At 37.0% G+C, this 14,030-nt stretch overlaps 1 protein-coding gene across 1 annotated transcript; it reads left to right on the top strand.

Annotated features, from left to right (window-relative positions):
- The first annotated feature begins 2,760 nt into the window (after positions 1-2,760).
- LOC145769346 (splicing factor C9orf78-like) lies at positions 2,761-13,751 on the top strand. The gene is made up of 8 exons (XM_082580956.1): positions 2,761-2,894; positions 8,806-8,923; positions 9,334-9,488; positions 10,036-10,153; positions 10,586-10,665; positions 11,304-11,437; positions 12,483-12,563; positions 13,160-13,751. The coding sequence occupies exons 1-8, from the start codon at positions 2,791-2,793 to the stop codon at positions 13,261-13,263; spliced, it is 894 nt and encodes a 297-aa protein (XP_082437082.1). The 5' UTR covers positions 2,761-2,790; the 3' UTR covers positions 13,264-13,751.
- Positions 13,752-14,030: the final 279 nt, after the last annotated feature.

Genomic DNA, 14,030 nt, shown 5'->3' with positions numbered 1-14,030 from the left:
GCTTTCGCCGCATCTTGAAAGATGTTGTATGAACGTTAGCAAACAATTGTTATCCGCTTGCTTGCTTCAACCAAGGCATATTACTGAAGCTATTTTTTCTTATCGTTGTCTTTATATAACGCACATCCTCTGCGTTTTGCTGCAATCAGCATAAAAGCTTAGCAAAGCGAAGTCTGTTTACTTGTGAAAGCATAGACGAGCAATGCTCTCTGAGTTTTGTATTAGCTGCATTTGGTAAAACGAGATGTTTAAATCTTAACTCTTAAGCATAAATTGAGAAACTTTATGTTAATATTTCTTGACCATTTACTAATTGTAAATTTTGTATTCTATTTGAATAAGATGCACTAGTAGAATCAATTGCTGTACGACTGTTACGACTATTATTATTGGATTATTGTTTGTACGGATTATCACTTCAAGCCCTGATTGCTGTCTCGGTGAGTCTGAACTATAATCACCAGCTCTATCTAGAATTGAAGTAGCCTATATCTGCTCACTAAGTTTGTTAAACGACCTTGCGACCTGCAACCTTGTGGCCGACCTTGCGACCTGCAACCTTGTGGCTGAACTTGCGACCTGTAACCCCGTGAACTCGAGATTAGCAACTTGTGATCCTGTGACTTTGTGACCTTCTGACTTTGTGATCTTGCAACCTTTCTGCCATAATAAAATAACAGAACTCAAGACCCTGTTCGGATTCAATTTCCTTGGCTTGTTTCTCTGTCTGTTGTAGGCGCATAACCGTATTAACTGAGCGAGGCATATAATAATCCAATCCACTGTTTGGCGCCAGTGAGAAAGATATTCTTTAACGTAGAATTCGCGTCAAAATTCTACAACGGGTTCCCCTTACGACCATCAGCACTCTTGATAACGCACCATGGCCGATTTTCATGGCAACTGTCCATACAAATCTTAAATATATCAGCTAAAGCTATTTGGGCTAATAAAGCTATAGCTTAAATATAAGTTTTTTATTTTATTTTTTTGTAACAGTTTCTTTTTTTTATTTTCCCTTTATATCTTAATTTTTTCTGAAGGTGTTGCGACCGTGCCAAATTTCTCAACCCGATAACTTACTTCGGTCACAAGCACGTTTTAACGTTCGCGTTTTGTCGCTTCTACCTTTTTCTCGACCTTTGCTATGTTGATGTGTAGGCTACTGTTTTTGATACTGTATGATCAGAGCCACTATATAGTGGCTTTGGTATGATGGTCAGAAATAAAAAACAACTGAAGTGAACTGAACATTTTACCTGAAAAAGTGGTTTGGTACAGATAGTTTAACTTTTATGGTTGCGTGTGAAATAAATTATTCATCAGACCGCTAAAAATATTCAACTTGTCAAACTGGACCTTTGTTAAGATTGGTTGAGTAACCCTGTGACATAGGAAAAAGACAGAAAAGCAACAGAAGCCTATTTTATAATTGGCAATTTTAAGCGATACAGTTCAGTTGGCACTGTTTTCTGTTGCCAAATGATGAGTATTTAACCAAGTTTGAGTTGAGCTTGAGCTTTGCGTTACGTTGGTCTCTGTCTCTTTGACGGTTTGCGCGAAAAGAAAAAAAAAGTTTGAGGAATTGAGGATAACATTGACTGAACTGAACAACATAATCAATTGACTCCTATGCAAGATTATGTTTATTTTTTGGGTGGTAGCAACTCTATTTTCTTAAATGTAATCATAAGTATAAATCACCAAGGCGTACACTTTTGTTTTGATAACATTTAGACAGATTTTAAGTTTGAAGAGGTTTAAGTTTGAAAAAAAAAAAAAAAAAAAAAGTTTGAGGAATTGAGCAGGGTGACCAATTTGGCTTTTTTGAAGCCAGATTTTGAGAATCTGGCTGTTTTTCAACTCCCTTGGCTTATTTTTTTTAAATAAAAAAAGCCAGAAAAATTAGGCTTTTTCTGGCTTTTTTTCATGTTTCATCGATTTTTTGTCAACTTAATAAAAAGCCAACATAATTTTGGCTTTTTTTGGCTTAATTTTATCTTTCCCGTTTTTTTTAGAAACAAAATTCAGTCAGCGTCAATCGGAGCAGTAATTTCTAACTTATATTTGGTTGTAGTGTCCGACCGAATGTCGTTTTGAAGCCGAAACGAGAAAATTTTCTAGTTGCTTGTCTTTTCATTAACTATATTTCTGCGTTGTCGCTGAAGTCAAAGTTCGGTGGAACACTATTTGGTTGTGCAATTTTTATATGTGTATGTTTAATGAATACTAATTGGCTTTTTCTTGGCTGTTTCAGCTATTTTATATTGTCTTTTTCAGCTATTTTTTTCTGGCTTTTTTTAGGCTTTTTTTGTGACTAGGTCTGGCTTTTTTTGGTGAAGACAGGTTGGCAACCCTGGAATTGAGGATAACATTGACTGAACTGAACAACATAATCAATTGACTCCTATGCAAGATTATGTTTATTTTTTGGGTGGTAGCAACTCTATTTTCTTAAATGTAATCATAAGTATAAATCACCAAGGCGTACACTTTTGTTTTGATAAAATTTAGACAGATTTTAAGTTTGAAGAGGTATTTTTAGGGAAACATATACTATGCAGTTACCTGAGTAGATATACTCAATCACAGTGAGTGAGGTTGTATACTTAATTGAAAAGGTACAATGAAACATAAGCATGTGGTTTTATAGAAGGTATTAGAAGATCTTGGCCACCAGCTCCATGTCACCATTTGACCTTTGCTCTAAAATTTACAAACTGTAGAACATAACTTATTTAAACTTTTTTATCAGTTCATTTTAGAGATATACTGTTTGATATAATTCTTATGCACAAATCTTCTTCAATGTTTTCTACAAAGCGAAAAAACAAACAATTTAGAAAACGACAGAAAAGCGAATCTAGTGAAGAAAACCCTGATGAAGAAACCAGGTATTTTTTATATATTTCATATGGGTGCAACCTAATTCGTACCATGAACAATTCGTACCATCAGTTCGTACCTTGAAAAGATTGAGAGAGAAAATTAAAAAAAGCCGTAGTCGCTGATTGCAATTTCCGCAAACATTTCAAAATGGTTAGGGTATCTGAGTTTCGGTATCCACAAACAAACGAACTGAAAAGATCGAGAGAAAAAAGTAGAACATTGCTGATCGCAGTTTCCGTTTTTTCGCAGTTTCCACAAACATTTTAAAATTTCCGGTAATGATCCTAAGAGTTTGCCGAAGTCATTGATTGCAGTTTCCGCAAACATTTTAAAAGGGTTAGGGTTGATCGGAGTTTCCGCAAACATTTTAAAATTTCCGGTAATGATCCTAAGAGTTTTTGTTTGTTTGCGGAAAATTTTAAAATGTTTGCGGAAACTGCGATCAGCGACTTCAGCTTATTTAATTTTTTCTTGATCTTTTCAAGGTACGAACTGACAATACGAATGTTCATGGTACGAATTAGGTTGCATCCACTTCATATCATAATGACAACAACAATAATTATTGGCCCTGGCTTTGGTTGCCATATATGGTATTTTCTGAGGGTATGGCAGGCGGATGCAACCTAGTTCGTACCATAAACAGTTCGGACCATCAGTTCGTACCTTAAAAAGATCGAGAATAAAAATTTTAAAAAGCCAAAGTCGCTAATTGCAGTTTCCGCAATCATTTTAAAATTTTCCTCCTGAAAAGATCGAGAGAAAAAATAGCTCAAAACCGAAGTCCGCTGATTGCAGTTTCCGCAAATATTTTTCCTCAGTTTCCGCTAACTCTAACCATAGAGTAATCTATGCTCTAACCCTAACCCTCGCTGATCGCAGTTTCCGCAAAAAATTTTCCGCAGTTTTTGTTAACCCTTACCCTAATTCTAACCATAGAGTAATCTATTCTCTAACCCTACCGCTCGCTGATTGCAGTTTCCGCAAACATGTTTCCGCAGTTTCCGCAAGCATTTTTCCGCAGTTTCCGCTAACCTTTACTCTAACCATAGAGTAATCTATGCTCTGACCCTCGCTGATCGCAGTTTCCGCAAACATTTCTTCGCAGTTTCCGCTAACCGCAGTTACCGCTTACCCTAACTCTAACCATAGAGTGATCTATGCTCTAACCCTAACCCTCGCTGATCGCAGTTTTCGCAAACATTTTTTCGCAGTTTCCGCTAACCGCAGTTTTTGCTAACCCTAACCCTCGAGTTTGTTTCAAATTGTTTGGGGAAACTCCAATCAGCGACTTCGGCTTTGTGCTATTAAACTACGATCAGCGACTTCGGCTTTTTTTAATTTTTTTTCTCGATCTTTTCAGGGTACGAACTAACTGTAAGAATGGTTCAAGGTACAGACTAGGTTGCACCCATGGTAGGCTACTAGCATCAGTTGAGAATGAAGCTTGCTTAAATTCTGTTTTGCTGGTTTTTGAATAGGCAACTTAGGCTATACTTACCATTCATACCGGTACAGAAAATTGTGAATTTTGCCTCTGAGGGTATATTCCCCTGTTTGTTTAAGCAAGATGTTTGATCTCAACATGCACTCAAGCATGTTAGTACGTAGGCTCTGTCTCTTTTTTCAAAACCGTAGCGTCAGCGGCATGTGCAAAATGTGGTCACGCATGCATAATAATTAATAAACACATGAAGGCAACAGTATTAAAAAAATGGCAAAACTAATACATTTAAATTGTGCAGTAATAAAACTCGTTTTCTTGAAATAAGTATATTATATATATTGTTAATTTTTACAGCCACCAAACTAACTCGTTGTCAGCAAAAATATAGTGCATAAAATCAGTCATTTTTGTAAACTAGGTGGTGCAGTGAAGAACACGTGCAAGTTTATTTGGCAAATGTGATCACATTGATTAAATTTTCTTGGAGAAAATTTCAAATTCCAGCAAAAATAAAGAATAACCCTAAACAGTTAAACTTGATCACTCACACTATAACAGCTGGAAGCTGCAAAAATGCACTATCATCGATCAAATTTAAAAAAAGTAGGTACTTCTGATTGGTGTCAAACTCATGTCTTTTGAAATCTGAATTGGAGAAACATGCAATGAGCCACTGACAATCATGTTAAAATCTCTTGAGTTTGGAGGTAATAAATTCAGCCTTTTTGATTACCTATTGAAAAGGGACAGGCGAAAGAAAAGATGTGTTGTGCTTGAGTGAACACTGAACAGGTGTATATGCCTGCAAAGTCTATATTCACAATACATATATATATATGGTAAGAATAGCCACTGCGTTTTAATATTATAAATGACAAAATGCTGACTTGATAACTTTGTAATTTATTTGTCTCATTGTCGACTTACGCGGTGCTTTAGTAAAGAGCATGTGTGCAATTTCCCTGGACATTGGTTTAACAGAGCTCGTAAAGTATATTTAGGCAAACTTGATTCCAATTTGAAGCAGCTCATGTGATAATTGCGTTTTTTGCTCTGTGTTTTGCCGCATATTTTTATTGTGCCTTATTTAGTGATGGGCAATTTAGATTCTAAGTGGATTCGAATCCTAAATTATTCGAATTCTAAACAGGATTTGGTATGTATCTTTGTTTCTCAACTCACATTTATGTTATTTATCATTGATCAACGATGGACTCCGAGCAAGTAGCGCAACGAATACTTTGCACAAGCACAAACACGCTGATTGCCATTGCAGTTGCCGGTTTTGAGGTTTTGCACGCAGATCTTTGATAATCTTGTTTAGAAGTTCTGAGAATTCGGCAGGGATTTCAGCGCTACATGACTAGGAATTTCTTCGCTCAGCAATGTTATTGCGTTTAGTTGATGGTGTAATTTTGCATTTTTTAGTTAATTTTTGAGTATTTTGAGAGGAGCACACAGATATCAGGGCTGTTTGAAACAAAAAGATTTTGAAATGTTTTGTTTCTTTTCGAAGCAAACTTCCTTGTCTTAGTTTCGTTTCGAAATAATTTCTGAGTGAAGAATTTCATTTTGAAGTTTAAGCCATTTTGTTTCGTTCTACGTTCATAACTTCAAAATGAAATATACCAGAATTCGGGAATTCGAAATGTGCCAATGTTGGAAGGCTGGTGATGTATCATACTGTATAGTATTTGGTCTGTCTGGTCAACACCACCACGTGCCTGGGTTTTTTTTTTCGCTGACACTTTTCGGTCATTTGTCCGAAATGACTTGAAAAAACTCGGTCATTTTTTATTTATTTTGGTCATTTTTTATTTATTTCGGTCATTTTTTCTGAGGAAAATATTTCCTTTCAAGTATATAGCTGATACAAACCAAAATTTGCACTTCCTGACTAACTACAACATAGGCGCCAACTTTTTATGCTGTATTGATACATAAAACAATAGATTAACTAGCGATCGGCAGCAGGACAACATTTTTTGAATGCAAACCGCAACAGCTTCGCGATAAATAATCACTAGAACGAGTAGGATGCTACAATTCCACACCAGACAAAATCTGTCATTTTTACATTGATTTAACGTCTGCAGACGTTGAATCAATGTAAAAATGACTGATTTTGCTGCCTGCGACATAGCAAAAATCTACCATTTTGTGTCGATTTAATGTCATCAGATGTTGAATGCACCCAAAAACAACATAATTTGCTACGTAGACGGAGCGTGCGTTTAGCTTTATGCGCTTGCAAACAGACTCGATGTTGCTTTCGAAAGTCGAAACCTCTGCAGTGAATTGTCGCGGCAGTGAACCGCTCGCTGTGAAAATGAACTTGAAGTGTCGGCACGACGTAACCACCAACCAACGCAACAAGGGCTGGTACAAACTGCATTGCGCACATGCGGAATAGTCAACGCAACAACGGACTCGCGCAAACTGCATGGCGCACACACGACCGTTGCCATAAACACCTGATCAAAGGCGGGAATATGCGCATATTTTGTTTCATCTGCAACACGAAAACAGGTCAGTCATGAGTTGCGATATTGTAGTGAAAAGGGAGCTATAATCAAACGTCTCTCCGTAACTATTTTTCAAAGGCTGTTTACGGATGTCAGCAACTTCTAAATTTATTCAAGGTGACGTGCTGTTGAATTGATGTAAACGTGAATGATTTTACTTTCAACAGGTACATTTTCAAGCGTATAATCAAGTTAGTATTTGCATTCCATTTTCAAGACATTGTCATTCCATTTACAGTATACCTTTTACTTTTTAGTAAACCTTTTCGTCTCTTGTTTCATGGTAATAAATCTAATTCGTTGCTAAACTTTATGTTGTGCTTAGCTTAAAGAGTCGCAGTCCATCAACCGCTAGTTTACGCAGACGCATGGCATGTGTTTGCTTAACCGAAGTGGTCGAGTTTTGTTTATAATAATTAACGATAGGTCGAACGTAACGATAACTCCGAGTGTGGCAATAAAAGCACTCCTAGTGTGACGACATAATTATGTCATCCATCTGCGTGACATTTTGCTGAATTTGCGTTGCTGCTGATGAAACACGCTTTCGCCCCCACGGCCAAAAAAATAATTAGGCGCCTATGAGCTACAACATTAAGTTTCGCTGAGAAACGTTGTTGTGTTTTATCTGAGAAAACTTTCTTCAACGTTCATTAGCAAAACTCAACCGTGCAACACCCGAATTGACTATATATTTTTCGGACATTTTGACCGAATTGACTATATTTTATTCGGACATTTTTCTAAAAAATCGGTCAATGACCGATAAATGACCGAAAAAAAAAACCCAGCCACGTGCAACAGTGCAACAGCCATTGGTGTGATGATCGTTTGGTTTACTAGCAAAACCCGTCTTTTTGTATTTGTTTCAACATTTGCAGACCGTAAATCAATATAAAAACCGTTATATACTGGTTGCTTTGTTTCACGACTTAGTTTGAATGACTGTGTTGTATCAAGGAAAGCAAAATAAAATCTTGTCAGTAAATGTAGCGCTGTTAATCGTCGGGGTATTAGAGCAGCGACTATTGCATGTGCCTCCACATTATTATATTAGTTTACAAAGCTAGCCACCGTCAAATTAATACATCGTTTAACAGGAAAAGGTTTGGAAAGCTATAAACACTGCATAGCAATTGTTTTACGTTTTAATAGGCATTTAATAATTTGTTTTAATAGGCTCCAAATGAAAACTTAACTTTATTTGACGTTTACTCCATCTTTTTTAATCAAAATACCATATATCGAATTGGATTATTCTAGAATAGATTTGTATCCTCAACCTCAATTATTCGAAAATGCCCATCTCCAGCATTATTATGTTGTGACTATGAGTACGGTACTAACTAATGTCATCATAATATATCATTTTTTCATCATGTGTTTTCTGAATGAAGTGCTGTGCATTTGATGCATTGGCAAGCTATTAGAAGATATTGTAATGTGATGTGATGATCTGTATTTATTTTAATGCTTTGTCAGTTTAACTCGACTGACTTATTGAAGGATTTTGATCAGATATTTATCTCCTGATTGGATTCTCTGAAGAAGTTAGCCATGTTGTGATAGCGTATGTTTACACCAGAAGAAGCACCATGTTGTTAAGTTGGATGCCCCCCAGTTAAAAGTGTCATTTAATTTTTACTGTGTTGTCTTGTTTAAATTAGAAATGGAAACAAACAATGTATATTGAAGTGACATGTTCTAAAACATGAAGAATTAAGATTGAGCTCCATATCATACAGAATTGGTTTTCATTTTTCAATGTAGAATAATTTTTTTGAATTCCACTGCTTGTTTATGGTGTATGATTTGTGTGCATAGCAATGTGAGAAGTTCAAATTGACACTTGATGAATTCTGTATTGTTGTACCATAATTCTTAATCCACACTGTAGTGTACAATCGTTGTTATATGTATTGATCTGAAAAAAATCGATTTTAGTGACATCCTTGAAACCACTCGTGAACTACAAAAGATTCGGAAGCGACAGACTGGTCTGAATGCCGCTGCATTGGCTACGGGATTAAAAGTTACAAAACTGGAAGAAGCGTTAATGGACGTTAGTTTCTTGTTTTATTTATTTATTTTTCATGCATGTTTTTTCTCCCCATTTCCTATAGTCATATTGCTATTGCCCACTAAGCCTGTTATTAAAGCTCATTGCTGTTCTCTGCCGACATTCATATTTACAAATGAGTCCCCCAAGCATTCCATTAATGTCGCAATAATAGAAAAGTGTGGTTCCCAATAATATGCATGTGTGGTGTAAGTAAGCGAAAGTGGCAGGTTATCTTCTTACAACTGTTAGCGATCACATTGTGCGAGGAAACGTGCAAAAATGGGATAACTTATCGTAAAAGGGTAGATCCTCGTCTCCTAAAGCTTATACTGTATTACGAAAATGTATTATTGTCAAGTGTTAATTGCAGATTTAGTGTGTTAACATCATTCATTCTATTTATATTACAGAATGATCCTTTCAAGTTGGCCACTGGAGGTTTGGTGCTGATGAATGTGAAGGACCGGAACAGAGACAGGACGTATGAGGATGTGGATCGTGATGTCACCAACCTTGGTTCAACGTTTTCCGTTGAAACCAACAGAAGAGACGAAGATGCTGAACTGTAAGAGTTCCAACTAAACTTTTAGCAACTATCATTATCTTTTCAATAATGATCTGCAATGTTCACAATTTGCTCCTTGCAATTTATGAATGATTGATACCATAATGGACGAATGCATAAAGTTACACAAGCATTTTTAGCAACATTGCTTCCGGCATACTGGCGCTACATTATGAGGATTGATATTTTTTTTATTCTGTCCGTTGGTGGTATCAGAAGGCACTAGAGGAAGACGTATGACCAACTTTTCCTCGAGTAGGTTTGGTGCTATAAATCCATGTTGCCAATTTTCACCATCGTATTTTTATTTTCTTCTGGGCCTTCATGTTATTCATCCACTCAGCATTTCACTTCATGTGTGAGCCGCGTCTTTGGCTGTGTCATTACAGTATTGCACCCAGTTCTGTTGCAGACGCAATTACAGACTGTATATACAGTACTAAATTTTGGACGATTGTTTGGTTGTGGAAACAAAAAAAATCAAGCTTCTTTATATTACATATATACTGTATTTTTCTTTGACACGGAAGTTAACATTTGTTTTCAGAACGGCTTATATTGATGGCGAAATGAAGCGAATAAAAGGTGAAACCACCACTGACGATGCTAAATCGAAACAAAAATCCGCAGAAGACGCTTTGTATCAACTACCTGAACACTTGCAGGTTTGTGGCTGGATACTGCGAAAAACTGTTGCGATTTATAGCAGTAACAAATCCAATATACTTATCGTTGATTCCCAGCAGTCGATTGCAGCTAGAATTGACAGCGATAGACACGTGTTTCGCTTATGAGGATGAGCGCAATTGGTATCGGAACTAATTTATATCACAGTGCTCCCGACCGTTGTTTTTTTTTTATTCAATTGAATTGTTACCGTTGTAAGAACAATACAACCGAGCTAGCAAGTGTCAGGGGTGTGCATGATGTACAAGCGGCGATCTACCTGGCAGTGCTGAGCCTTCGGCTGACTGCCAGGTAGATCGCCCTTGTGCATAACTAATCGTCACTTGGTCATTATTATGGATGCATCTAAGTTCTTGTATTTATTGTTGCCTGCTTGTTGATTGTAAACACATGCATTGTCATTTTTACAGGTAAAAGCGAATTCCCAATCCGAGGAAATGTTGTCTAATCAAATGCTCAGTGGCATCCCAGAAGTAGATTTAGGCATTGAGTAAGTTTTATATTTTCTTTCAAATTTTTTTTACCTGTACCTTGAAAAAAAGAAATGGTTGGTCCGTAAAGATTTTTTCTTTGTTTAGAGGTTAAGCACCGTGAATTTTGCAAGTTCCTATAAAATATAGAAATAGACAATAACCGCTAACAATACTGATTATTTCATGTACTTTTAATCTTTTTAATAACTCGAGTTTTCTACAGTTTTCTTTAAGAACTTTCCCAAAGCCTTACTCCCTTTTTTCCAAAAACCTTTTATCTTAAGTACGACTGAAGTGGAGAAATATCCTTGTCCGCCCACTGACCTTAACCGATCTTGGCGGTTTATATATTGTACACGCTTGTTTTTTTCGCTTTTTTTACTATAGAAGGGCCTGGTCATATAGCAGCAAGAAGACTAACAATTTTTCAACGACGGTAGAATCAGCTATTCGCGGTCCAGCTGTGTTAATGGGTCTGACAAGTGATCACGACTTTGAAAGCGTCACTGGTTCTATGTTATGTTTTAAAGATGGAATCCGACGTAAAATAGCCTAAGCATCTTGTGAAAGTGACTTTATGCCTGCAACATGAAAAAAGAGTAATGCATCATCCTTTTCCTTCTCACCAGCCTTGTTAAGTTTTTGTTTCAATCAGCGTCAAAATCAAAAACATCGAAAGGACTGAAGAGGCGAAACAGCAACTAATCAAAGACTTGTCTAAGAAGAAGGAAAAGACGACTTCATTTGTCCCGACCAACATGGCTGTCAATTACGTCCAACATAAGCGATGTAAGTACGATTCTTCATAGCGTCTATAAGACTCTATATTATATTATTTGAAAGTCGTTTTGATTTTATTTCATCGCAGAAAATCGTTCATTTGTATTGATTGTTCTTGTTTTTTCAAACACAACGAAAGTTACGTTTGCTAGGCATGTAAGCTATAAAGATTTGTGTGAAACTCTGGTTTGAACAACCCAGCTGCAAAATCCTTTATTTTTACGTTGGTTCAACGTCTGCAGATGTTCAATCAACGTAAAAATGACGGATTTTGCTGTGTGGGAAACGACCATGGAGTTCATTGTGACCGAAACATCGATTTAAAATGACAGGATTTCTTTGCTCACTTTCGTTTGTCTCTGTACGACTTTGTAAATATACTCCCACTAGTAATTTTGGCATCAGAACTAGTGCCATCACATAGTAGACTATTGTGTGCTTTTCCAGACTAGTTTCTTGATAACATAATTTAGCTCCGAAAGTTCAGTTACTTAACGCGTGGCTTCGTGAACGAAAAAGTTCAAGATCAAGCGGCGCTTGTTCGACTCTCGGGGTGTGCGCTTAAGCAGCGCATTCCAAGGACAGATCTCCATTCAGCGGCACCTGATGGATGACATAACTCCCCGGCAACAACACTTCAACCAACGAAAACTTCACTCTATCAATCTCGGTATCCAGCCCTGCGTCAAAAACCTCTACAAGTATGCGAAACTACCAGGAATAACCTATCAAGGTTTTGTCAGTCCGAGGATAAAGATTCAAAACCAACCAACCCTTAATCCTAAGTTTAAGCTTCCTCCGCGTTTGAGAATCTTTTTAATCTTTTCGCCCTGAGATTGATAAAACTAAAATACAAGCCGTAAATCTCTCACTCCCTTTCTATCCTTAGCACTACCCCCAGTACACCCTCTCTCTCCTGCTTAGGTGTGTGAAATAAATCTGTAAAAATACCCTTCTGATCATTTGAAGAACCTTTTCGTCGTGATGTAACATTGTTAACATATTTTAATGTTGAATTTTCTTACAACGTTTTGTATTTTCTTCCCTCCTACAGACATGCACGGAGAGAACGTGAAAGAAAAAAAGAAAGAAGTCATCCCAGAGGCTCCTGCTCCTCTCGTCGTTGGAGATTCAAGTAAGGACATACGTAAACTGATCTACTGGAAATATATGTTTTATTTTAATATTATTCTCTAATGAATGATCATTATCTTTGCCTCAACGTTTCGTCATAAGGCGTTATGTTTTAATTTTTAATGAGCTATCCGGTTTTATTTATTTGTCTTTCATACAAACAGCTTCGGTATAGTGCTGGCCGCTTTTGTTGCTAGAACTAATTCACGTTCGGCTTAAAATAATTCTTCCTTGAAGCTTGGTGCAGGCAAGTTAATGTTTCAATGGAAAACTTGTTCCACTTCTGATGGGTAGATGTCCTGATGGTTATATACACACCAGTAGCATTTCCCTGCTGTCTTCAAATGACATCCAAGAGATGTGTGGCGTTGGTTCCCCTATTTTGCTCGAGCTTTAATATCTCGCATGTAGCCTATCTTTGTAACCTAACTAATATGCCAAATTTTTGCTATTGCTGTTTGTGCTTAGGTTTTAATGTACATTTATGAAACAGTTTTTCTGACAATCACAGAAGAGCAGTTTTGAGTTTGGAATTTGAATTCCGAAGATTGCTTCGTACTATGCTCAATCTTTTTAACGTTTACTGTTAACTTGCAGGGCCAAGGCCTCACAATGAAGCAGAAAAGAGACCGCACAAAACCGATAAAGCAACGGACAATTACCATTATGACAAGTTCAGAAAAGCCGCCAGACGTTACTGATGAAAGAGAATAGAAATTGCTTGCAAGGAATCGGCCATGAAGAAATTGAACTACAGTGGACATGCGAATTTCGAAGAAGTCGTGAATGAGTACAGGACGTGGAAAAGATGGCGGTTTCGAAGGTTGTTTTCTGACTTGCTAGCTTTGGGCTAAACGTATAATGCAGCTCCTGCTGTATGTTATTTGCTTGCCCCGCTCTTTCAAGTAACTTAATAAACTCAATAAATTTCAAATGTTGCAAACTTTTAAAAAAATGTAAAGAATGTTGACCCGCATCATTACTTACAGTAGCTTATCCCCATCATAACTGATATACTATTTTGATTAAGCACTCAAGTACGATTATAATGCTTTCCGTTTTTTTCATGTCGATTCAACCTCTACAGACTTGATAATTGTTTTGGATTACTAAATCACTAGTTTTCCATGCATGTTGGTTTTACGTTCAGTGTTTCATCCAAATAAAAGCAGCTGATATGATAGTTGTAGTGCGTAGTCTTTCGTTGCTTACTTTTGAATGATTGTGGGAATTTTTATCCTCAGACTTAGAAAGCTTGTTCCCGGCAGTTTCGCATACTTCAGCTGGAAACAGGGCCGGTCGCCGAGGCTGACAGTGAAATTTCCGTTTGTTTGTTGACTATTCTATTCACTGGATGCCGCTGAATGGAGAGTAGTTTCTAATTGCGTTACTCAAGCGCACACCCCGAGACGAACCAGGGTTACTTCGTGCGCTTGGCAGACGTTTACCTAACTGAGCCATGCAGATG

The sequence above is a fragment of the Aplidium turbinatum genome, chromosome 4, assembly GCF_918807975.1.
Source record: "Aplidium turbinatum chromosome 4, kaAplTurb1.1, whole genome shotgun sequence".
Lineage (NCBI taxonomy): Eukaryota > Metazoa > Chordata > Ascidiacea > Aplousobranchia > Polyclinidae > Aplidium > Aplidium turbinatum.
The sequence above is the reverse complement of the archived record's forward strand: the minus strand, read 5'-3'. Positions and strand labels throughout refer to the sequence as shown.